The sequence below is a fragment of the Elgaria multicarinata genome, chromosome 4 (genome assembly GCF_023053635.1).
Source record: "Elgaria multicarinata webbii isolate HBS135686 ecotype San Diego chromosome 4, rElgMul1.1.pri, whole genome shotgun sequence".
Lineage (NCBI taxonomy): Eukaryota > Metazoa > Chordata > Lepidosauria > Squamata > Anguidae > Elgaria > Elgaria multicarinata.
In genome coordinates this window covers 69606222-69631779 of record NC_086174.1, presented here as the reverse complement: position 1 = coordinate 69631779, position 25558 = coordinate 69606222, and the positions used below count along the sequence as shown (strand labels likewise).

General features: G+C 39.6%; 1 protein-coding gene across 5 annotated transcripts in view; it reads left to right on the top strand.

The window, feature by feature from the left end:
* The window catches only part of ARID1B (AT-rich interaction domain 1B), a 433853-nt gene that overhangs the window by 303880 nt on the left and 104415 nt on the right, over nucleotides 1–25558 (top strand). For all 5 annotated transcript variants that reach the window (XM_063124513.1, XM_063124512.1, XM_063124510.1 and 2 more), the window contains exons 7-8: nucleotides 6210–6299; nucleotides 23620–23799. In XM_063124513.1, coding sequence (XP_062980583.1) covers nucleotides 6210–6299; nucleotides 23620–23799 — 270 coding nt within the window. The remainder of the gene's footprint in view (nucleotides 1–6209; nucleotides 6300–23619; nucleotides 23800–25558) is intronic.

Genomic DNA, 25558 nt, shown 5'->3' with positions numbered 1-25558 from the left:
TCTGTCGGCTTTTTTTTTTTAGGGGACTAGAAAGCCCCAAAACATGCTTTTTAAAGTCCAGTATGCATGTGCAAGCCCTTGCACACAGATAAAAGTGTTCTTTAGTCAAAACCTATCATTTTCTTAATGTCTGGAGAAATTGGATTAAGTTTTGCTGACAATTTATAAGGAAATTATATACATTTTGGAGATAAAAAAGCTCAATACAATGTAAATTTGTACACATTATAATCTGCAATCTGTGGTGTAAAAATGGAGCTACATAAATTTGTTTTGAAGTTATTCAGTGCTGCGGAAGAGTGCTATTGAATCCTGTCAGAGAATTTCAATTCAAGGTCTTTCCAGCAATGCCTCTCTGCCTGCCTCTTTTGTAGCGTGAGCCACAAAAATTGGATTTAAGCCAACATAGTCCAATGAAAGTCAAAGGGACTAAATTATCATGAATCTGGGTACCCTCATCTAGCTATTTGTACTTTCCCATCTTAGTACAGTATGTGATATCTTTTTGGGAAGCATTTCTCAGGTTTCCTTGAAATATACTGTCTGATGGCAGTGCTTCAGGCATACACAGGATGAAACTTTGTGCCATCTGTTAACCAGAAATTACTGTTTGTTTATAGTCTGGAATCACTGAATCTGTCCTGTATTCATTATGATGTAGAATTATAATGTATTGCTACATCTCATTGAAAAATAAAGTTAGTATTTTGTTTTGATGTGTCTTGCTCGTTCTTAAGTTGCTTTGGAGAAATGCCCATGGGTATGAAAGATTTCATAGCAGCAAAACATATGGCTGGGGTTGCACATAATGCTAATCCATGGTATGGGTTATTGAATTCTGGGTTGCTGTGCTGTGCAAACACAGTTGTGCTAACAAACCATGTTTTGTTAACCATGAACAACCCAAAAAGTAAAACCCAGGGTTTGTTGTTGGGTTGTGTACTTTATTTATTACATTTATATACCGCCCCACAGCCGAAGCCCTCTGGGCAGTTTACAACAGTTAAAAACAGTAAACATTAAAAAAGTATACAAAATTTAAAAAACCATCAGAAACATAGACTTTGAGTTCTTTAAACTCTGGGTTGTAACATGTGAACCCAGAACTATTGATTGTACATTGGTTGTTTTGTCAGACTACAGGGGCAGCAGACAAGAGGGGTTAAAAAAAAAAGCCACTCTACATGCCTATAGTGTCGCAGTGGCATTTGGAATACAGGGAGAGAACAGGCAAAGGAGGTGGGAAGTAAACAACCCAGGGATTGAGAAAATAAATCATGGATTGTTCAATCATCTACCAGAGAAACCCTGGTAGACAATTGCCCAGAGGGCAACAAACCATGGGTTAACCATGGATTGAATAAACCGTGGGTTAGCATTATGTGCAAACTAGGTCATTGTCTTATAGTCAGTCATTGCCTCTAGTCAAAGGTTTCCAAACTGTGGAAGTGAAGAATTTTGTTGGAACCTCTCATAATATTACAGTATTGAATGTTGTTGACTTCTGATAAGCAAGATAGATGTAGGATAAAAAATAAGGAAAATCTGACTGTGGTTCTGCAGTGGAACAGGCAACGGAGTGCAATCTTATGCAGGAGCTCCATTGAGCACAGTAGAACTTACTTCTGAGTAAACATGCACAGGATTGTGCTGTTTTTGAGAGAGAATGTATTACTCTAGCTTGGATGTTTTCAATAAAAGTTTAGATATCCAAGGTAGAGGTCCTAGGATATCCTGCCCTAGCGCATGGGTTTGGACTAAATGATCCATTGAATACTTTCCAATAGATTTTGTCCACCAGGAGTTTCGGATCACATAATTTATCTCCAAATTGCCAGTTACTTCAAGCAAATTGCCAGTTACTTCAAGCAATTTTACAGTTATAGCTTATGTTTCCTTATATTGCATATCATTCTAGCATCTTTCCCTGAAAGTCAGCTGCAAAAACAGTTGGCTAATTACTTTAAAATGATGCAACGGATGGAGCAAAAGAAAGATATAGGCCTTTGCAGCTATTTATACTTGGCCCCAGACTCATAGTGACAGTTTAGAATAGCTTTGAGAGAAGACTCATCATCATGCTCTGACTTCCACAGACAAAAGTACTCTTGCATAGAACTTAACGTGAGATTGTCCCCTCAACTCTGCGAAAGGGAACATTTTTAATATGCTAAAACAAATTAAATGTTTTATCTTATTGTTTTTTAAAGGGAAACATTGAAATCTTGCGTTTGCCTTTGGAAATACATGGCATTCATTTGGTTTATCTGCCATTTATATCATTGTCACTAACATAGTTTCCAAACTGTATTATAGTTGAGGGTTCAGTTGTTTGCCATAGAGAAGTAGGCTTTGTAGGTTTTATTTTTAACTTCTTTGCCTCAAGTCTAATGAGTTTGAAAATGGGCTATTATTAGTCACAGGGGGGGAAAGGTACACATGTAAGATACGTGTGTTAATTCTTCTGTAATAAATAGGCTACTTCTTAGGCTACTTCGTATACTCACTTTCCTGGGAGTAGATATGCATATGTACTGTTTGATTGTATAAATGTTTTTGGAATATATAAAGTTCTTTGGAATGCTTGTCCGTATTTTGTATTCCTGAAAGATTGCATGGATATTTTGTTTGTTTTTTAAAGACTATCTTTTAATTACTTATTTGGATTTATAACCTGCTCAGTTTTGTAGGCTCAGTGTGGATTAAAATGAAGCTAAACCTAGCCCCCACTCCCCACATATACACCATTTAAATGAATGGTTGTGATGAAGTACATAGTCTTTGTGAAATAGAGGCATTATTCATAAACACAGAGTAATTTATCCTTAACCCCACATAAATGAAAACTGAAACTATCTGCGAATACCATTTTACTTTTAGCCCTCAAAACACCAGCCCAAACATGAAGCCATTAAAAGATTTCCAGAGGACCTCCAGGTTTTAAGAGTAGATATTTATGCTGCTGGTGGTGCTTGGATTCAAGTCCCTCTCAGCGTTTTTCAGTGTATTTCAGTTGCTAGCGGTCTTCCACTCTTGAGTTGAATACATTTTCATGTTAAAATAAGCCTGCGAAAACCTAGCTGTCTGGTCACCGTCAAAATATATTTTGTTGAAGCATTTGATACATTCATGAGAACCTTGGATTTTAAAGCTTATTTTTTAAACATGAGTTTCCAAACTCAGTTGCAAAAAGACAGTTGACAACACACTGTGTAGCACAATATATGTTCACCAATGTTTCTAGCTGCCAGGAACTGTCCTGGTAGAAATGTACATTTATTGGGTATTTCATGCCATCTGAAACTACTAGTAAAGCTGGGCTACTGTGAGTTTCTGTTATGCTTGTAAAAGCATCTATCCTACTTGTGGGGCTGCTGTTAACATCACACTTTGGAAGCATCTTAAATTTGTCATGCTGTGTACATGACAAATGCTATATTATTGCTGGCAATTCATTTCCTCTATGATTACTATTTAGATCAAAGGTGTTTTTCCTCTTTTGGTTTTTTTAAAAATTATAATTATATTTAATTACGTAATACCAGTTTTATCTCAACAATATTAGAAATATTAAAAATGCATTTGCGGTGGGAATGCCCTCAGTATTTGAACTTTGGAAGATAGAGCTACATAGAAAACCGTTTGGGAACTTCGCTCATCTTCTGAGGCTCTTATTGTTATCCCACTGCTGATGGATGTTCTGCTGGTGAGGATGAGGGAGAAGTCGTTTCCCATTATGGTGAGCAGACTGTGGAATGACCTTCTCAGGCATGTGCATTCGGCCACCTCATTGCTAGCTTTTAAGGGGCCATTAAATCCCTGGAGATGCTTTCTTTCCATCCCTGTGGTTTTATTTTGTTACACTACTTCTGTATTTGATTTTAAATTAATTATTGCTGCATTTATTTTTCCAACTGTTGTAAACCACCTTGGTCTTCTTTGCAGAGAAAGGCACAATATACATTTTCATAATAAAATAAAATACTAACCAGATAGCGAGGCATAAGTTGAATTTAAATGACCGTGTATTAACATGCTTATTGACAAAATTATAATTGCTGAATACTGGAAATCTAACTAAACCACTTTTGATCAAAATGGTAGAAAGGGGCCTTGAAGATAGCTGAAATGGGCAGGTTGACCAGTTTGATATAAATTCAAGAACGGAGGAGTAACTGTAATATGTAGGCAGCCTCATTTTGTTACACACTTACTTTAATTATACTCATTTCAGTTATGCATTTTCCCCTTTTGATTGTTTTGTGCTTGCTTATTTATTTATTTATTTATTCAAAGCAGTTATATCCTGTCTTTAAGCTAAAAAGGCTCCTAGAGCAGTTTACAAAGATAAGTAACATGACAGTCCCTGCCCTCAAGCTTGCAATCTACATTTAAGTCATGACACACAAGGAATAAATTATTGGGGGTGGGGAGTGAGAAGAAGAGGAAAGCCAAATTCAGGTTACAGTTCTTATAATGACTAGCTGGGGTAGAAACAATTCAGCTAGCTTGTTAGAATGGCTGCCACTAGGTAGCAGTTGATGGAGGTGATAGAATCATAGAACCATAGAATAGCAGAGTTGTAAGGGGCCTACAAGGCCATCGAGTCCAACCCCCTGCTCAATGCAGGAATCCACCCTAAAGCATCCCTGACAGATGGTTGTCCAGCTGCCTCTTGAATGCCTCTAGTGTGGGAGAGCCCACAACCTCCCTAGGTAACTGGAATAGCCCTGCTTCTCTTCTCTTCTCTCCCTCTGCACTGTAGCACTGCTTGAATCTTTGCTATAGATTTATGTTTATGGTATATATTTATTTTAGAGGGTAAGGATAGTGATGAACACCCTTTTATGGAAAGTGTGATTCCATCTCATCTAAAAGAAGCAAGTGACTCCCTTGGTACAAAAGCTTCACTGGCTTCCAATGTTTCTCCAGGCAGAATTCAAAGTGCTGGTTATGAACTATATTGCCCTATATTGCCCGGGGTCAGTCTACCTGAAAGACTAGTTTCTCCCTTGTGAGCTTGCCCAGGCCTTAAGATCTTCAAGAGAAGCCTTTGTTTCGACACCTCAGCCTCCAGAGGCATGTTTGGCACAAAAGGGAGCCTTATTAATGGCTGCTCCCTGGTTGTGGAACTCCTTGGTAAGGGACGCCAAGTTCAATCACTCTCTGCTGTCATTCCACTGGCAAGCAAAGACCACTTCATTCAAGAAGCCCTTTTGTATGCAAGCATATCTCTTGGGTGGGGTGCTGTTTGTATTGTTTTATTATTATTGTAAGCAAGTTTTATTTATTGAGTGCCTGTTAGTGGGAGAAAAGAGATCCTAATCACAGCATTCCTAATCACAGGATTCAAAGACACATTTAGCATTGTTTGAGGTTTCACCTTACAGAAGTAGCGATATAGTTAAGTTGATACAAGCAATCCTGTCTGCATCATTGCCCACAGCTATGCAGGTATTCGGGTCAAGATGTAAATCTGAAATACTGTTTGTGATGCCATTTATGAAGTCACATTTTCCTTTGATTAAACACTCACTTGGATTCTTTCCCATGCCAATTTACTTGCTAGTTTTGTATTTTTACCAGATGTAAATTATGAATTAAGCTCTTATTTGGATAACAAAGTGCACTCCACAGGCTTTATACACATATTGGTCTTATTGCTGTGCTACACTTTGACACCAAGAAAACATTAAATCCACTGATTCAATGGATGGTTGCTGTTTTTCCCCCCAAACAGAATAGATGGAATTTATCTTTGGTACTATTGTTGGCACCTGTCCATGTGTTCCTGGCTAGAGGCCAGTTCAGGCTCAACAGGATGAGTCCCACTGTTCATCAGGCTTAGATTTTGTTAAACTCCCTCTCAAAAATATGTGTCAGGAGATTTGCAGCTATAAATTGGATCATGTCAGTGAGGTTGAGAACAGGCTCAGTACAAAATTGAACATTTCAGCATGCCTGTTGTTATATATGTTTATGCATGCTTTCTCCTTGGGTTGCAAAAAATAAAAAATAAATGAAGTTAAAAGGGTAAACCTGTTGCATTATCTCTTCAAATACATACCATATTTTAGTAATTTTCAGTACAATTTGGGGGACACTTCTATCCAAGTAAACATGCATAGGATTGGGCTATAAGAATATTTTTTGCATATTTTGTTTCATTGAGAGTAGGTTATTTATTTTCTTTCTTGTGTGTGTTCCAGGTAGCCAGATGCCATCCCAAACTCCTGGTAGCCAATCGGAATCCAGCTCCCATCCTGCCTTGAGCCAGTCCCCGATGCCACAGGATCGAGGTTTGTGTTGGGGGGTGAATAGCCACTGAGTATAAAAGGCTGAGAAGAGAGGGGCAAAATTTGTTCATCTGCTTTTTACAGCAAGGAAATTCCACTTGATTTAATCTCTCAGCAAAATACTGTATGAAACTATTTCCTGAGGGAGGAGTATATAAAAAGGAGTATCTACAAGAACTTTGTTTAAAAGAAAGCTTTAATGTTCTAAAAACATTCTTTATCAGAAGATCTTGCTGGATTCTTAATGGTCTTTAAAAAAATCTGGATACAGGAAACATTATTTATAAATATCTGACTTATAATTTGGTCTCTGTAGAATAGAAATGTTAGCTGCTTTGCAAACAACAATTTTCCCACAGTTTTCAAAACACTGATGAATTTCTATGCTTTGGAGTATAGGCCATAAAATCTCTTTTCTTATAGAAATGAGAGTGGGGTTAACAGGCTGGAAATGACAAGTTTCCTGCTCTTCTCTTCTCAAGACATGTCAAGGTCCTATCATACTGAGATTCAAATGTGCTAGCAATGAACTTATTTGAATAGAGCTTTTAATCCCACAGTGAGAACTAAGGTTTCATGCCTTGACATATAAATGTGCATTGCTAATCAACATTAGCAGCTATTAAAGGGTGAAAGAGGAGAGAGGCTATGAGAACTCTTCCCTATATACGTCAGAGCAGGCCACTAATGTGGACATGTGTTGCTGTGGGCTGAACTTGGGGGTGTAAAGTGGACGACGGAATAAAATGCACCTTCAAATTAGATCTGCATCACATCTCATGGTTTCCAGGAAGCAGTGTAATGTTAGGGAGAGGGAAATTTTAGTGTGCATCTAACAGGGCAAGTGCTAGTGAGCTACAGGCATCAGTGTGTCTGTTAACCAAGGTATTAGTGGAGTGAGTAGTCGTCATCACAAAATAGTACACATTTTCCTTTGTTGCTGTGAATTCTGTGAATTTCTATTTTCCACAATATATTTAAAAGTCATTTATCAGCAGTTTGACCATATATGGCACTAGATGTCATATGCCCTCTGCTATTATCTGGGGCAACTTCCACAAGTAGGTATTTAGGGAGGCATTCAATGTGCATTGATACCATGTTCTCAATGATCATATTTGTTTTCACATAGTTGTTAGCTGTAAGGCTTCTGGTTCCAGACTTGTTTTGTGCTGTGTCTTGGAGACATATTAAGGCTTCTCTTTAATTGGAAAGCATAGTGGCTTAGAGTTTCTTATACTAGCCATTGTACTGTGGTGGTTCATAATATGTGGACAATCTGTCCCTCCTTGGAATCTACCTTTACTGATATGTACTAAAGACTGTGGCAGAGAACTGGGTGCAAACGTATTCTGAAAAGTGGGTTTAGTTTTCAAATTACACCCGGAGTTGACACATTTGACAATGTCCATCAACTAGAGTTCACATCTTGCAAAAGCCAAATACCTGTGCAGAAAGTCCAAATGCCCACTGCCAGTTAATCGTGGCGTTGGATTCAGCTGGAGTTTTGGCTACCTAAATCATAGCAGAGCTGCAGGGCTTAGTGCAGGGGTGGTGGCATGTTACATTAAGCAGTAGATCCTTTGCTGCTGATCAGCTCCAAGTTCCAGGACTTACATTTCTTCACACTATGCATTTCTCCGCCCTTGGGAATGCTTCCAGCTGAGGTCATTGATTGGAGCCGAACATCAGTGTCTTCATTGCCTGATGAAGAATCTGATGAAGTGCAGTAGAGAGAGGCATCCAACTCTGAATCACAAGGCCAAATAAAAATGGTTTATTTTTGATGAATAATTTATTGTAACCTGCAGTTTGAGAATTTAGGTTCTAATCTTCAAATTGCTCTTCTGGCACAGGCCTGGCTGCCGTTTTATTTCTAAAAAATTCTTCTGATGTTTGTCTTCAACAGACCTGGCTTTTTATTCAGAATATTTATTGAAGCCCTTGTCATATTATGGCTAATCTTTGTGACCTAGCTTGTTTTAAAAAAATGTCCATTTGTTTCATGCAGCAGATACAAAATTTGTAACCAGTGAGGTCATATTGATTTTGCAGAACATGTTTCCCCAAAGCTTCTGTAAGGTCTGAGCATTGCGCATATAAACATGCATGCATTCCCTTTTGTGCCCTGTCATTGATTAGAGACTTCTTTGAAATGGAAAACTTCACCTTTTTAAAAGGCTGTTACATTAGTTGATTCTTTTGCTTGCCTGAACTGTTTTCCACTGAACTTAGAAAGGGGAAGCAAGAGCACAAGGGCTCAAAGGGAAGGTGCTTGTCATTTACTGATAAAAACCCAAGCAGAAAATCGTTCCTCCTGAAGACACCCGATCCGCAGGCATCTGTTACAGTAATTTAAACACTTGACTTACCGATCTAAATGTTTCCAACTAAAAACGCCGAGTGACCCCCCAATTTCAGACAGTGTTTTTGTTCCTTCTAGCACTTTGTGTAACATTTCTCTCCTTGTTCAGAGAAATGAATGAATGCATGAACAAAAGACCACTAATGCATTTATTGAAAAGACCTCAATACTCTCAAAGCTCGGCAATATATTGTTAGTCAGATTCTCTCTGGAATTTGCTTGACTGTGTAAGATCTAAACTTCACCATTCTTGAATGCAAACCACAGTTTACTTTTATTTAATTCTGAAAGCGTTTGTTTTTATTTATCTTCTTTTCAATGGTTGCTCAGCAGCCATTTAGGATTTTTCATGTTTTCAAGCCTAAGGGTACATAACTCCCATAATAAAATAGACTTCAAAGATACTGATTTTCATATTGTGTAGTTTTCATGTCTATGGTGGAAATGTATGCATATGCTTGATACAATTTTTTCGAGATTTGGACAAGCTGCTCCCTTCATGTTTTTCATTGTTGGCAACCAGATAAAGAAGACACTAGTACAGTTTTTACAAAAATTCATCTTCAGGGAGTAAACTATAGGTGGGATATCCATCTTTCCAATCCCTCTCCACGCTGATGTAAAGGGCAGGGCCACACACCCTGATGTCTTCAGGGCCATGGAGGGCTAGGTGGGGGACCATCCATCCTCCCACCCCAAAACAGTTCCCCACCTCTGCTGTAGTCCTTGTACTCGCCATACGTAGAAACTTAACTTTGTGTTTATCTGCCTGATACATCCCCATTTTAAGGTTGTATGTGCCTGATCCATATCTTCCATTTAACTCAAAATGACTTCTTATTTGGTAGTCTTGTCAAACAAGGAAGACGAGACATGCCCTTCAAGGAAGAGGTAGCCCTCAAATCCCAAAAGTTCTTCCTGCTCAAGGTAATCTCTGACATCTGTTTAATTATCCTATTGCTATCTTATCCTTTCCCGAAACCTATATACCATGGACTGGAGAATTTAGACAAGATTCGGGGTGTGGGCTTTTTATAGAGAAAGCATTCATGTCAAGTCAACACAACACTCTTATTTATTATTTTATTTTGATACTTATATCATGCTTTTCTGTCCTTAGCTGTATTCAAGGCAACATATGAAGATTAAAAGATTCAATGACAAAATAAATTGAAATACAATAAAACAGCAGCCATAAAAACACACCAGCAAACAGTAGCAACAAAACACACCACCTGAAGGCCCTAAGTAAAGAAATCTCTTGCGGACTCTCAACCTAGATAATTCAACATACATCACAAAGTATTAAGAATAACTCTACTAAGGCTAATGCCTGCTGAGGGCTTAGTTTTCTAATTTGCTTATTGAGAACATCTGTAAAGTTAATAACTTCTTGTTTAACCTATCTATTTATAACGTACGCCACAAGGTTCTCAGTAGTCATTGAGGCAACTAGTTTAGTAGACTAATCTGAAGCCCCTGTGAGCTGCCTGATCTTCTATTTTGATTTAACTTGTTTTCACTCTTAGTTCTAATAGTTACTATAATATCTATACTGAGTGGTTAACCCAATGGGATCTTTTAGAATTTTTTTATCTTGTTAGTGCTTTATTATTATAGCCTGGTTTAGTGATACTTGTCTCCAATGCAATCTGTTCTCCTTGCTCCACTTGGAGTTCCTGTCTGCCTTGCACACACCCAGGTGTTCACATGAGGACATAATATTCAAATAAGGCCTGTGCACATAGTCCAGCATATTGACCGGATCACATCAATGGTTCCATCCAGGACATGGACATCCATAGATATCGGAGATATGGCAGGCAAGTTGGGTGTCGGGGAAGAGCAGAAGTTCTCTCACTGCGCTCTGTGCATATGAGCTGGATCAAGGAGAGGTATTGCCTCTAATCCAGCTCAAGATACATAAAGGAATCAGCAGCATATTTTTTATGATATACACTAGTTTGGATCCATGATGTACACTGCCTTAATTCAATCACACCATTTCAGTGGAATTACACAACATATATTTAGAAGGACTATTTTGTTCAAACAATTCTTTTTATTCACAGATAACTGAGACTTAAACTGGGCACAGTGGGGGAGGCAGCTATAGTTGAAATGCTCTTTTCAGCAGTGCAGGAAACTTTGACACCAAGACAAAACAATAAAAGCTCAAGGACACTTGAAATTCAGTCCCAATGGAATAAATCAAAGCTGTGCAGGAGCCCAGATGTGTTCAAGGAAATCACCACAAACATCACTATCATAATATAATAATTATTTTTTTCAATATTTTTACAGGTTAAAAAGACGATCTTTCATTAAGAATAAAATATAAAACTGATGCCTTTATTAGAGATTAATGAAAAGTGTTTAGACATTTTTCCAATATTCCAAGAGAAGTCCCTCAAATCCTTCTTGTTTGGCATCCTTAGTGTTTTTCTTGGTTTGAAATAAATATGCCCTGGCTTATCATATTCAGATTAAAATAGTAGATAGGGAACAGCTAAAAACACAGAATCTAATGGAAACATTAAATGGTCTCGTGCTGTTACTCTGGCACACACTATCACAAAGGGGATGCTTTAAAAGCCTTTATTTATTAAGGCAAATGTATATGGGTCAGGATTAATTAAAAAAACTTTTAATTGTTCTCCCATTATAATTTTCACAGCAGTATGTAGTTAAATATTCATGATAATGCTGATGATATGCTAAAGGTCTGGAATAGGTCTGGAGTTTCAAATCAACACAGGTTATTTAACCCTTTTCATCTGATGCATCATCAGAGACTTGCTCGGTAAAATCCCAGAGCTCTGGAATAATTAGAAAAAAGTAATGAGGATTTAATTAGTCCTTGAGATGTGCTGAAATAGGACCATTGAGAACTTTTTTTTTTCTGTTTGGACATGGATTGCAAGTAGAATTGATGCCATTGCAGTTGCTGTGATGTGCTAGAAAATGTATTCCGTTGCTGGAGGCAGTTTCATGGCACCATTCTGTGCTTGTCAGATCTGCATGGAAGGTACCCATCATGAGAGCTTCCGAAAACCCCTTGTCTTTGCCACCCTTTGCCAATATCCTGCTTTTCATCCTTCTTCCTCTAGGGTCTTTTTTTTTCTTCCCATCATTTACGTGCTGCATCTTGTGATAGTGTTTCATCTTGCTTTGTTTCTTGGTTTTTATATGGGGTGGGTGTGAAGGAGGGGGGTATAGTAGTGTGTTCTGGGGAAAAAATGTATTGCAAAGAATCACAGTGGGTAACAAATTGCAGCCTTATAGAATCCAGGTGTTGAGCTGAGCAAAACCTTGATCTGTTTGACACAGCTGCATGTAAGCATTATCTCAAAATCAAGTTCTTATTTAGTATTAGATCTTCACAGAAGTGATGTTTATCAGTAGCTGCAATGTAGTAAATTTAAATGGCTTTTTGGCAGTGGAGATTGTTATCCAGCAAGAAGCAGAAACAGATGGGATGTGATCAGGCATTTTGATGTTCTCTTTGTGCTTTCCTGCACATACATACTAAACAGCAAACTGAATTTCTGTAACTACAAGCCCTTGATTTACTTATTCCTTTTAACGTTCTTTACTTCCATCATCTATATCATGTCACTTCATCATCCATTTATTTTCATTTAATGAAACACAAACACGTTTATCTCTTCAGATGTCATATGTACCTCTTAGGGAATTTTCCTTCATACTTCCTACTCAGATACCATTATGGCTTAATATTGACATTTGATAAAGAGTCTCTTTTCCCTGCCATCTATTTTCTATCTTTAAGTGAGAGTAAAAAAAAAGAAAAATTCTAATCAAATTGCAGCTAAAAAGGCACCATGGATTGTTTCTAGATCTTAAAAAGATGTCCTTTTTCTTTTGTAACACTTCGGGATTTAAAATCTGATCCACAGCATTAGAGAATAATAATATTCTTGCTATTATTTTCATTTTTTATTTTCTTATGCAATTATTTTGTATTTTTATATATCCTTTTTTCATGCAAACTAAACAGATAGCAAAAATACAGTTTAATATCAAATTCACTTTAAAAACACAAGTTGAACCTAATAAATACAGAATCAGTTTTTTAAAGCACATAGCAGGTAGAGAAAATATGGTTCAGTCTGGTTCCCACATACCTTCCACACACATCTCAAGGAGACTTTTCGTGTAACCACAAACATAGTTCTTTCCAGTGGTGTTGGTTCTTATATTCATCCATGAGACAATGCCCACGTTCAGATGGCCATAACCTGTTTTAATAAGCTAGGGTGAGCATATGAAAAGGAGGACAGGGCTCCTGTATCTTTAACAGTTGTATTGAAAAGGAAATTTCAGCAGGTGTCATTTGTTTATATGGAGAACCTGGTGAAATTTCCTCTTCATCACAACAGTTAAAGTTGCAGGTGCCCTGCCCTCTTTTAAATCTGGTCACTCTAGTATAGCTCCTGCACTTTAGCTGTTGTAATGAACAGGGAATTTCACCAGGTTCTCCATATATACAAATGACACCTGCTGAAATTCCCTTTTCTATGCAACTGTTAAAGATACAGGAGCCCTGTCCTCTTTTTCATATGGTCACCCTAGTTTAGAGGTGTGTCAACCAGTTCTGGGTGGGGTTACACTCCCCCTGAAAAGACTGCGTTCACAGCTTGGGGGATCCTGGATCTGTCGCTCCAATTGACAGCTCAGATAGATGCTACGGCCAGGAGTGCCTACTATCAGCTTTGGCTGATATGCCAGCTGCACCCCTTCCTAGAGTTAGAAGACCTAAAGATGGTAGTGCACGCGTGGTAACTTCGAGGCTCAACTTCTGCAATGCGCTCTACATAGGGCTACTTTTTGTGCCTAGTCCGGAAACTTCAACTAGTTCAAAATATGGCAGCGAGGCTGGTCTCCAGTACACCTAGGGGTGACCACATTACACCAGTTTTAAAATCTCTTCACTGGCTGCCAATTAGTTTCCAGGCGAAGCATAAAATGTTGGTTATTACCTTTAAAGCCCTACATGGTTTGAGTCCAGGGATCGCCTTCTCCCATACAATCTGCCCCGCACACTCAGGTCCTCTGGGAACAATTTACTTCAGCCAGCAAATACTAGATTAGCAACTGTTACCGAGAGGACCTTCTCTGATGCTGCTTCTAGACTGTGGAATGGCCTGCTGGGAGAGATCCCCCAACTCAATAGTCTTTCTGAATATAAAAAAGCAATAAAGACTGATATCTTCCAGCAGGCCTACTGAGCTGAATTTTAAGATGTCTGGCTGTTATTTTAGTAATGTATTAGTTTCTATATGTTTTGATCAGTTTTATGTATTTTATAATGTTTTATATTTTATGTTCTCTACATCGATCTGGAGGGAGAGGCGGGTAATAAATAAATTATTATTATTATTACTATTATTATTTCTCTCATTCCAAAAATGAGCATTTTTGCTCATTTCAGATTCTTATCCAATGTGCTAAATACCTATTGGACAAGCAGTTGGTTCCACTGATGCTTGGGGAATGTTGGATACTGTCCTATTTTTTCATTATCAGAGGACCATGGAAGCCACTTCCCCTGATCCAATCCCATTCTACTCCAGGAATGTTTGTAGAGCTGACAGGTTGTAAGGGCTGACAGGTTGATTTCAGCCTTCCATAACAGTATTGCCCCTCTCTTGGAGACCAGTAACAGTGGTTTGGGATGGAAACAATTTTTTCCAGAAGTGTGTGGGATAGGACCCACTGGGAAGTCACTGTCATGCTGCTACAGTAATATATGAATCTCTGGTTTGTCTACCTAAATAGAGGGGGGGTGTATGTGTGTGTGTGTGTGTGTGTTTGTAGCCTTTTTAAGGTCTGCAGGGATAATTTAAGGCAGGCTTTTAGGGGTAATTAGTTCTGCAGCATTAGAACAACATTGAAGAAAGCCTTGCTGTGTCCTCCAGCTATTCATCTCTTCCAAAGAAGATGCTTTAATCAGGATTGTCTTGTCAGGAATGGAGTTCATAAGGGAATAGTGCTGTTTTTGATATGCTGGACCCAGGCTATAAAGGGTAGTCTTAACAGTGGTGTCAGTTAAAGTTAAAACAGCTGGACGATACGTTTACGTGATGTAGACAAAAGTGTTTCAGGATCTCTCAGTGGCAAGTTCTTATTTTTATGGAGGGGAGAATATATTTGGTGTATTTTATTTAGATCTTTATAAGTGGGCCATGCAATCATAGAAATAAATGATGCAGCTCTTCACAAAATTATATTTACTGATCTCTGGCTGGAAAAAGTTTGGAGGTTGGGCTTAAAGCAGTTGTATTTTGGCTATATCTTTTGAACTAATTTAAACTCATTTAACTCTTAATCTGTGACGTGTTGCGAAGAAGTATTTAGCTTCCTGTTGAGAATAACAAGGAGTTTGGGACATTGCGCTACTTTTCCTAATCTGGAGCCTCTAAAAGTAATGTCAGAGTGCCAAACCAGCTCTATTCTTGGAGAATCTCACTGCCAGTTTCAGCACCTGATGGATGTCAGCTTCAGATTGAATTTGAATATCAGGCATATTATCCTTCCCAGCTAGCTTCATCTTTAGACTGAGCTGATTAGTTTTGGCATGTGCTAAATATACAGCAGCATTGCCTTTTTGCGAAAAGAAATGAAATGGGCAGGAGAGAAGGAGCCACCCTCATAAGCTGCTCAGTGGTAGAAGACAGTCTTTGACTAAATAATCATGTCAGTGAAATCAAAACCTAAAATCACGTCTCTAGACAAATATTGTCGTCTAGCAGCTGGTTACTGAGTTTTTCCTTTGGTAAATGTAGTTATATTCTTGAAAATGAATTTTTATTTACTTTAGCTAAACAGGATTTTTTTTACTGTTGCTGAGGCTGGGGAAAAGGGATTGGATTATATTTTTGCCTTTATACAATTGCTAACAATAAGATACCTCAGTAGAAACATTTCTACACATTTTTTTAGACATCTGAAACTTCAGCCCCTAGCCTTGCATACAGAAATAGGTCAGAGCCATTCATCGCTGAAGGACTTGACAAAGCGACAGTAGATGTTCCTGCCATCAAGCTTGCAATAAAGTTTACTGAAAGTGGTCACTTTCCCTGGGACAGTTTTCCCTGATGAACTGTGAAATCCATGCTTCCTTTAGGCTCATTGTTGGTGAACATTTTAACGTAGAAAAGCCTTCTTAAAACTAGTGAGCTGCTTATCTAAGATCTACAACCATTGATTTGGTTTTAAGTTGACATACAGGATGTCAGTTTAAAACAATCTGTATTGTAAAAGAATACCAAATGATTATAAGCTTTAATACATATCATTTGGGGGGGGGGGGTGCTAATGCTGAGAAAGGCACAAGTTGCCTAAAGCACAATTGTATGAGAAAGAACATACATTTTGAAAAAGAGAAAGGTGATCTATTTACAAAAGTGTTATGAGATATTTCAGATATATTTTGCTCTTTGTAGTTTATGTGCAGTCACATATGTGGGAGGTCTGAGGATGTAGAGAACAACATCTTGGAAAATTCTAGAACTTAGAAGAAGAAGAAAGGATCTTGTGTGTGCGTTTTTTTGTTTTCCAAAAAAAATAGGAAAATCGGTGTTGTATGTGCATGAGCTCTAGGGGCAAGCAAATGCTTTTCTGCTCAGGTCTTTTCTGACTGCCACCTGAGCAGCATAATTGAGAACACCTTTCTGATGTGAGCTTTTTGGAGTTTTAATAGTATTTCCAGTTTAGTTTTGTTTCATATAGCCTAGGAATCCCCCATTCCGTTTTTGTTTCTTTTTGCCTTTTGTCAATGTATTGGACTTTCAGCCTAGTTCAGCCTTCTATGACACAATGTATCTCATTCCAAAAATGTCACAGTTGGAGGAGGAAATCCCCATTTTATGGGAGTGGTAAGTATCTCCTGTGTCTTCCTGTTGCTGTTCCTTTTGCCTGATGTTCAACAAGCAGGCTTGAAAGAATCAAGCTTCCTTGGGCCTTTCTTGTTAGAGCAGATGCTACTAGCTTTGGACATAATGTCCATCACCTAGCATACCAGGGAAGATCCATGATAGAGCAGATGCTTTGCATGCAAAGGGTCTCAGGATCAATCCCCACCATCTCCAAGTAGGGTTGGGACAAATTCTGGAACCTCAGACAGCCACTACCAGTTAGTGTAGTTCAGTCTTCCAGATGTTTTGGACATCAAACTCCCATCAGCCCTAGTTAGTATGGCAAATGGTCAGGAACGTGGGAGTAGTAGTCAGGAGTGAAGCTGGATGGGGGCACCAGGGACATGTTTTAAAAACTTTCCTAACAAAACCTGTGATATCAGTGGCAAAACCTACAGTGGTTCATGAGTTATGGTTGAACTATAAACACACAAAAACTGGGGAATCATTTTTTCAACCATAATGCCAGCACCCATTCAAACCACAATGTGCTGGGAGCAAATGGACCAGCATATGTGTGACAAGTGACAAATAGCAACATGTACACATTAGGATGTACACATGACTGTTGAACCACAGGGCTCTGGGACCTATAAATCGGCAGTGTATGTGCTCAGGCGTCTGAGGTATTAAGCATGCCAAATGGGAAAAAGCTAGCGGTACAGGGATTGACAGTTTGGCACCCATAGCCTCTACCCCATATCCCACTTCCCATTTGTTTCACCACACCCTGCCCTGTGCCACTGTCAGCAGTGAAGGGGATAACAGTTTAAGTGCTGGCTAGCAGAGTGGAAGTTGGGATGTCATACCAGATAGAAAGAGAAAGCCAGCACCCAGCACAACAAAAAGTTAACAGTTTGACCCCCATTGGGTTGCAGTGGCATGGCAAGGACAAATCCTCTCCCCATAGCCTCCACCCCATTTCTACTTACGGACACACCAAGCAGATTTTTGCCCCACTGCTGTCAAAGGACAAAGAAGGCACAGGTCCAGGTGGAACTCAGTTCCTCCCTGACCCCACTGCACACTCTTTGTCCCTTTCCCCCACTGCATTCATGGCAGCCGCCATTAAATCAGTGCGGGAAAATATGCAATTTCCCCAAGCTGGTGGGAGGAGAAATTATGCAGTTTCCCCAGCCTTGGGGAAATGGCATTCTTTTCCCCCCATGCCAATCGTGGCCTTAAAGGCCGTCTTGGATTAAGAGGGTCTTAAATTAAGGCCACAATTGGAGGGAGAGGGGAAGGCAAATCACACTTTCCTGGGCCTCTGCAAAATGTGCAGTTCCCCCAGCAAGCTAGCTTCTGCTGATGGCACAAGATTAGGAGAGCTGGGAAAAACAGGGAGAGCAACAAGAGGTATAGGCTATAGGGGCTGTTAACCCCCGCAGTGGTGGTGCAGCCCAATGGGGGCCAAATGGTTAACATTTGTACTGCTAGTCACTGGATTTCTCTCTATATCCCAACTTCCTCTGCTAGCCAGCACTCAGGCTGACAAACCCCTTCATTGCTACAGGACTATAGGCAACTTGATCTTCATATACAGAGAGGGCTACAGAGGTAGACATTCAGAGATGCTTAATCAAAATTAAATGAGGAGGATCTCTGACTTGACATGAATAATATCTCAGAGGTCTGAGCACTCAGGCTGTTGACTGAGAGGTCCCAGAGCCTTGTGGTTTACATGTGCATCCCAAAGGGCTCCTGCCTTTATTATTATTATTATTATTATTAGTAGTAGTAGTAGTAGTAGTAGTAGTATTTATGCCCTGCCTTTTTCCTCCAAGGAACCCGAGGCGGCACATGTACATTGATGGTGCTATATAAATAAATAATAATAATATATAATCCTCCTCTCCATTTTATCCTCATAACAATAACCCTGTGAGGTAGGTTGGGCTGAGAGTCTGTGACTGACCCAAAGTCACCCAGTGGGTTTCCATGACTGAGTGGGGACTAGAACCCAGATCTCCCAACTCCCAGTCCAACACTTCAGCCACTACATTTATTTATTTATTTATTTATTTATTACATTTTTATACCGCCCAATAGCCGAAGCTCTCTTCGGCCTTTCATCACTTGCCACCCATGTGCTGGTCCCTTTTCCCAAAGCGTGTTGTGTTTGAAAGGGGGCTGGTGTTCTAGTTGTAAAATTGATTTCCCTGTTTTTGTGTGTTCATTTCAACCATAATTCATGAACCACTGTAGGTTTTGTCACCGATAAGAACATAAGAAGAGTCATGCTGGATCAGACCAAGGGTCCATCTAGACCAGCATTCTATTCATACCATGGCCATCCAGATGTCCACAAACAGGTCATAAGTGCAATAGCAGCCTCCTGCCCATGTTTCTCAGCAGCTTGTGTTCTTAAGCTTACTGCCTCTGATACTGGAGGTAGCATAGAGGCATTAGAACTAGTAGCCATTGATAGTCTTCTCCTCCAGAAATTTGTCTAACCCCCTTTTAAAGCAATTCAAGTTGGTGGCCATCATCCCTGCCGCCTCAGTTGGTAGGTGTATGTTGCACAAGTGATGGGAAGTGGGAGAAGCATCTTTCTACTTTCTGACTGCTACAAAGGCAACAGGTGGTTCTTTGACCTGAGACAATTTTCATTGAAGGCTGCTTCACAAGAAGCCCTTCCTTTTTGGTTTGTGTGCATTCTTCAGTAAGCTACATATTAAAAGGGCCAATTTCCCATGTATTTTATTTTTGTTAGCCTGTCTCCTTCCACCCCCTCATCATTTTCTCTGTGGGTTAGAGAGACCTCCACCCCTTCCTGGCTGATTGTTGCTAGTGCTATAGGATTTCATAAATACAATGGCAAAATCTTTCCTTGGAAATAGCTGCTGTGACATAGAGCACCAGCAGTGACTTGGACTCCAACTCCAAGGGAGAAGGGACAGAGGAGTCAGGAGGGCTGGTGGCACAACATACAGAGGCACTGTATCTGGACCATGACACTGAGCATGTATCCAGCACCACCAGGACCACCTGAGCCAAGATCCCAGAAATTACAGCCACCAAGCTTGGCCTTGCTGAGAGACAGTATCATTGCCCCAAAAGGCGTCAAATGCCACCAGCCTGTTCACTACTGTAGAGAGAATGGGGAGGCTATAGAGTGTCACGCTCCAGGGCTGAAGGCTGAAACACTATGTAAAGGCTCAATGAGTCCAAAGCATTTGTCAGAACAAATTGCTGGTTCTCTGGGACCTGTATCTGACCACTCTTGCTTTCCGATTCTGATTTTTACCTTTGAATACCGAAGAGGACCTTGCCCCAGCTATCTGCTTCATACCAGGCATGTTTCCTCTGGACTTCCACGGGAATCATCCTCACCAGCACTGGACAGTAGCCTCCCTTTGTGCTATTTTCTGCCAAGAGATGAAGGCAAATAGAGCGTCCACACAGCTCATTTTGACATAGATGACAGAAAGTTGGCATCTGAGTTAGAAGGCATTCGGCACAGAGTCCTTGCGCCTGTGGCTACTGAATTATTGTATCTCTATGAATACGTCCCAATTCTTCCTATGGAAAATGGCAGTATACGTAGGTTCCCTGAGGAGTCAAAGCAGATGATGAGCCTGATGCAAGCTGAAACGTGGCAACTAACCAGTCAACAGCTAAGCATTACTCACAATTCACATATACTATTACCCAAGAGACTGGGGGCTGGTATACCGTGGCTTGTTAGGGCTCTAGAACCTCCCTGCCTGGACACTTATATTTGTGTATGTGTGTGTGTGTATATATATATATATATATATATATATATATATATATACTCCCCAAAGTGTAACTTCCCAGTAGATAGTTGGATAAAGAAGATACAGTAAGCATTTTACTATTGGCTCCGTTTGCACGGCATGGCATTGCATTGCACCTGAGATAGTAGAGCGAAGGTTTCATGATCTGCCATTTCTTTGCTTCTTTCATTGTATTGACAAATGCCACTCATGTCTTTGCATCTAGGTTCTTTGTGCATCACTTTAGAGTCTAGATCAGACAGTATTAGGCAAGATTTGCATAAGGAAAGGTTGGGTTTTTCTTCCCAGCCTACCATCTGGGTGATCTGTCTAATCCTTCCCCCGATTCCAATTTATCAATGATAGATGATATTAATTTCAAGGCTAGACAGGGAGAGGGAAAAGAAGGGGAGGGTATATATTTAAACATCATTCCCTGCCATACGTAGATGAGCTTTTTTGTTGTATCAGAGAGAAAATTGGGAGAGAGATTCAGCCACTTAATAGCACAGCTGGTAAAACACTAGGGGGTCTGGGTTAAAGCTTTAGCTAGGTCATTATTTTCTGCCTTCACCATAGCAATTCAGTTTGTGAAGAGAAATGCGCAAACAAATAAACACTAAAGATGGTATCTAATATTTAAACAGAGAGGATTTTAAAATCTATAAGAAATGGAACATAGCTCTCCAGTCACTAAAAACTTGGCACCTTTGAGAGGAAGTAAATTGGCATTAGCAGCCTTTACAGTGGGAGACAAATTTGCTAAGGTGGTGGGTTGCATGAGTGTTATTTCACCCAAGCAGTGGAGAAACGTCTTTTGTTGAACTGGTGTAAAGAAACATGTCAATCATTCTACGCATAACAGCAGACGCAAACATGAAAATAAATGGTTGCAATGCCAAACAAAAAGTATCTTGCATGGTATTGTTGCCCAGTGAACATTCAGTGCTTTAGTATCACCCAGAAATGCCTGCTAGAAAAGCCTGAAGTCTATATTACCTAATGAAACTGCTTATCAAAACCAACAACAACAACAACAACAACAACAACAACAACAACAACAACAACACACACACACTTCCTTTATAGTGGCAGCAAAGGAGAACAACTGGAAAGCAGAGAGATTGTTTGTAAAATTAAATGTGATGAGTCAGGACATGCATTAACCTGGTTTTCTTCTCATAGACATTCATACCCACCCACCCCTTGCTTTTAAAATGCAGTATTTGACATTTTGTGAAGTGGAAGATGATGTGTTATTAGGGGCTAGTTAAGAGAGCACCCTGCCTTCACTTTCCACTGCTTCTTTGATTCCGTTCCAATTGATTTTGTAATGCTTCTACCCTTCCGCTGAGACGAGTGCTCTGCTAATGCAAATGTTTAAAGATAGTGTTTTGTTAATGGTCCATTCCATCTACTATAAATATCATTCCGTGCCCCTTGTATCCTGAGGAGATAAACTCCTTTTAAAGTTTGAATCCCTTCCACAAGTTGCCTATCCATCTCCTCTTACATTTAAAATTACCTTTTGTTCTTTAACTGCAAGTTAAATAATAAAAATGTCCTTCAACATGCAAGTCTAATGGATCCTTTGCATGATATTCCATTTCATTCCTGTTTCAGCAACAGTGTCTATTACCAACATCATTTCATTCTCCAGGTTGTTTTGATCTGAACAGTTTACTTTTAATTTTAATTCATGTATCTACACACCAACTAATATTATAGGAACTAGAATATCTGCATCAACCTTATGTTTGATACTCTAGTCCAGGAAAGACAGTCATAATATGCTGACAGGTTCAGTAAGAAAATTAAAGTTGTCACTGAAAAGTGTTAAACTTTGCATTATTTGTTAAAGACTGTGACTGTTCTTGAGAATACAAACCACCTTTTGTATGTCCAAGTACTGTGTTGCAGACATTATTGCCTCCTCCTTCTCTTTTTCTTGATTCTGTTTTCCATTTCTTTCCCGATTTCCTACTCTGTCTTCTTTGCTCTTTGTTTCCTTCTACAATCCTTTCTCGCATCTGTAAGTTTCAGTCCCCAGAAAGATTAATGATGGGAAAATTGCATCTGGCCACTGGGACAATTGTACAAATTCAGCATTTTTGGCACAACTCTAGGAGAAGCAAACATGAATGTGCAAACAACATGGAGATGTGTTCTGGGCCAGTGAAAGACAAAAATCAAACAAAATTAAATGTAACAAGAGTGCTTGTCTGGATCCACCTTATTAGGACAATCCTGCTTTTAAACATATGGTTCCATTGTCTTCCCTGTTAAAAGTTGCTGTACACCTTTGTATAATACTTTCAGTGCTAGTTGCCTTTTAAACAACAGTTTTCCTTATGGCAGGCTTAGTATTGTAATACTAAGAAAGGGCAAGAAACAGAGTAGATGAAAAGTACCTTGTACTAACTAGTGTGTTATTTTGGGGAAGCATTTTTTTACTGTGCCATTCTTCCTGTCCTTGTCTATTGCTTGTAGTAGTAAAGAACAACTTGGCACAGTCATCCTACGAATTCAACTAGGATCTCCACTCCTGGCACTTTAAAACCCTCCCTCAGCATCAAGGTCAAATCATTAAACACAAGCATCCAAACAACTTCATTTAAAAATTTATTAGATTTAATAGAGATCATATGATACCTGCCTTGATTCTCCTCCACAAAATGAGATAATAAATTGCCATCACTAAAATGAACTGAGCTATGCAGGCTGGTTGTTGTCTTAAATATTCTCTTTGTTGCCAGCTGCTACAACACAAGCAATTGGTTTGACTCCCTAGCATTCAATTAGATGGCAAAAATATTCTTTGTGAAATTACCAGATATCAATATTTGAGTGAATATTTGTACAAATGCCCATGTCTGTTAACAATAGTCAAAAACGTTTGAATGCTTCTTTTGCCATTTGCACAAAGTTCGCAGGAAGCAGCCTTGAGAAATCTGTCTGCAGAGTAATTGCAAATTCCTTGTTTTCTCAACTCAATTTAATTTAATTAATCAATCTAGTATTAAATTTTATGGTTTTTACATGTGGGTTAAAATGCAAACCGCATCATTACTATTGTATTCACAATGTGTTACACTTATCTGTCACTTGGAATTGCAAAGTTGGAATACCTTTGTAACTTTCATGTTTCAGCTCTCCTTATATAACAACACATGATAAAAACAACTTGAAACAAATTTTAAATATAGTATTGTGAATAAATCGTCTCATTAATAAGAAAGTCGTTAATGTGTCTCTCTATTGTATTTGTTTCCTACTAGGTTTCATGTCAGGCATTCAGAGAAACCCTCAATTGTCTCAGTATGCACCTCAGCAAACTGGACCTCCCATGTCACCACACCCTTCACCTGGAGGCCAAATGCATTCTGGAATTGGGAGCTTTCCACAGAATAACTCAACGAGTACTTATGGAACTCAGATGAGCCAGTATGGGCCACAAGGTAAAATAATCAACACATAAAATAACCCAATCTTAGTCTTTAAGCTGTGTCGCAAGCAATTGCTTATGCTGCAGAAAATTGTATTAACCAAAAAAGACTGCATGTACGTCTTTTTATTTCTTTTTAATATGTCTATCTCTTCTTTTGTGGATGTCTCGAGAAGTAGTTATTTGAAACATTTCAATTATTTTTTTGAATATTGCTAAGATAAAACTTCTAGAAATATACTTTCCATGGGTTGTTGTTGTTGTTTTTCAGAACAAAGCACAAGAATTCATAACTGTTAGCACAAGCCAGTACTGATATGTACCTCTTGTCCAAAATGCAGCCCTTGTTTGCTAGAAGTTGCTTGGGAATAACACACGGTGTAATCTTGATTAGGCCTTCCTGGGATTTGGGCAGGGGGCGTTTCTTCTTTCCTGGCCCCCATCTTGACAGCGGCACTCCTGCACTTGCGTTCCTTCCCAGCATCTGCACGGGAAGGAACACAAGTGTGAACTTTCCCGCTCTGTAAAAGTAAAAAAAAAAAAAAAAAACTTGGGGAGGAGGAGAAGAGGAACAGGGCTGTTCCTCCCCCTTTTTTATTTTATTGTCTGTATCTGTGCAGATACAGATAATTTAAAAAAAACACGGGGGAAGGAACGAGGCAGCTAGAGGAGGACTCGAGGAGAGGGACTCTGTGCGAACCACTTCTCCTCCCTCTGGCTGCCTGTTCCTCCCCCCCCCTTGATTTATTTTTATTTGTATTATTTGTATCTCCACAGATACAGATAATTAAAAAAAAATTAAAACGGGGGGAGGAATGGCCCTGTTCCTCTCCTCCCCTTCCCCCGCGTGGTTCCCCCCCTACTTTTACAGAGGTGCAGGGCCACCCCCTTCCCTGTCCAGCCCATGGCGACCAATCGGGGTGCCATGGGCTGTGACAAGCCTCTGCTGCCAAAAAGGTCGGGGTAAGTGCCCAACTTTTTTGGAGCAGAGTTTCCAGAGTTTCCCCTTGGATGGCTTCACAGTGGCAGCTGCATGATGTAGATGATGTGCCACTACTGCGAAGCCACCCCGGGGCAAACCCTTTGTGTAGACATGCCCCTGGAAAAGTGAGCACAGTTCTGATTGCCTGCAGAATTCATATTCCCCTGGAAGTAACTTTCCCCTACATGCAAACTCAAGGGGTAAAAGAGCAAGTACTTTCACAATTCTTAGCATTCATTTTTATGAACTAAGATGAAGGTGTGGTTACTGGCAGGATGGCATCAATGTCAGCATTGTTGTGCAGCTGCCAAGATCCCAGCAGGACTACTCTGATGTTCACCCTGCCTTGTCCCCACACTGGGAAGCTGGATCTGCATGCTGCTTGACATTTTAATTACCCATAATGTCCTGGAGTGATACCACACTGGAAGTGTTATGGGTAATTAAAATGGCAGTTGACTTGCAGCTGCTCACAACAGATTTCAGTGCTGCTGCTGCCATTGCCTGCTGGCACCAGCAGCTAAGCCCAGTGGGGTGCTAACCAATGGTGTGGGTGTGGGGTTCCACCAGATGACACTTTGCAGGGAGGCCCTCAGACCTGGAACTAGCCCTTGTTTCTAGCATAAGTGTTACTTTCACAGAGGGTTATGGAAAAACATGAGAATCGAACATTCATGAGGATTTTCAGATCCAATACAGTTCTTCCTCCTAGAAAATTATTCTAAAGGTATCATTGTGGAAGAAAATGTTACATTGTAGTTGGCTCTGTATATAGAAGATGCCAGGTATG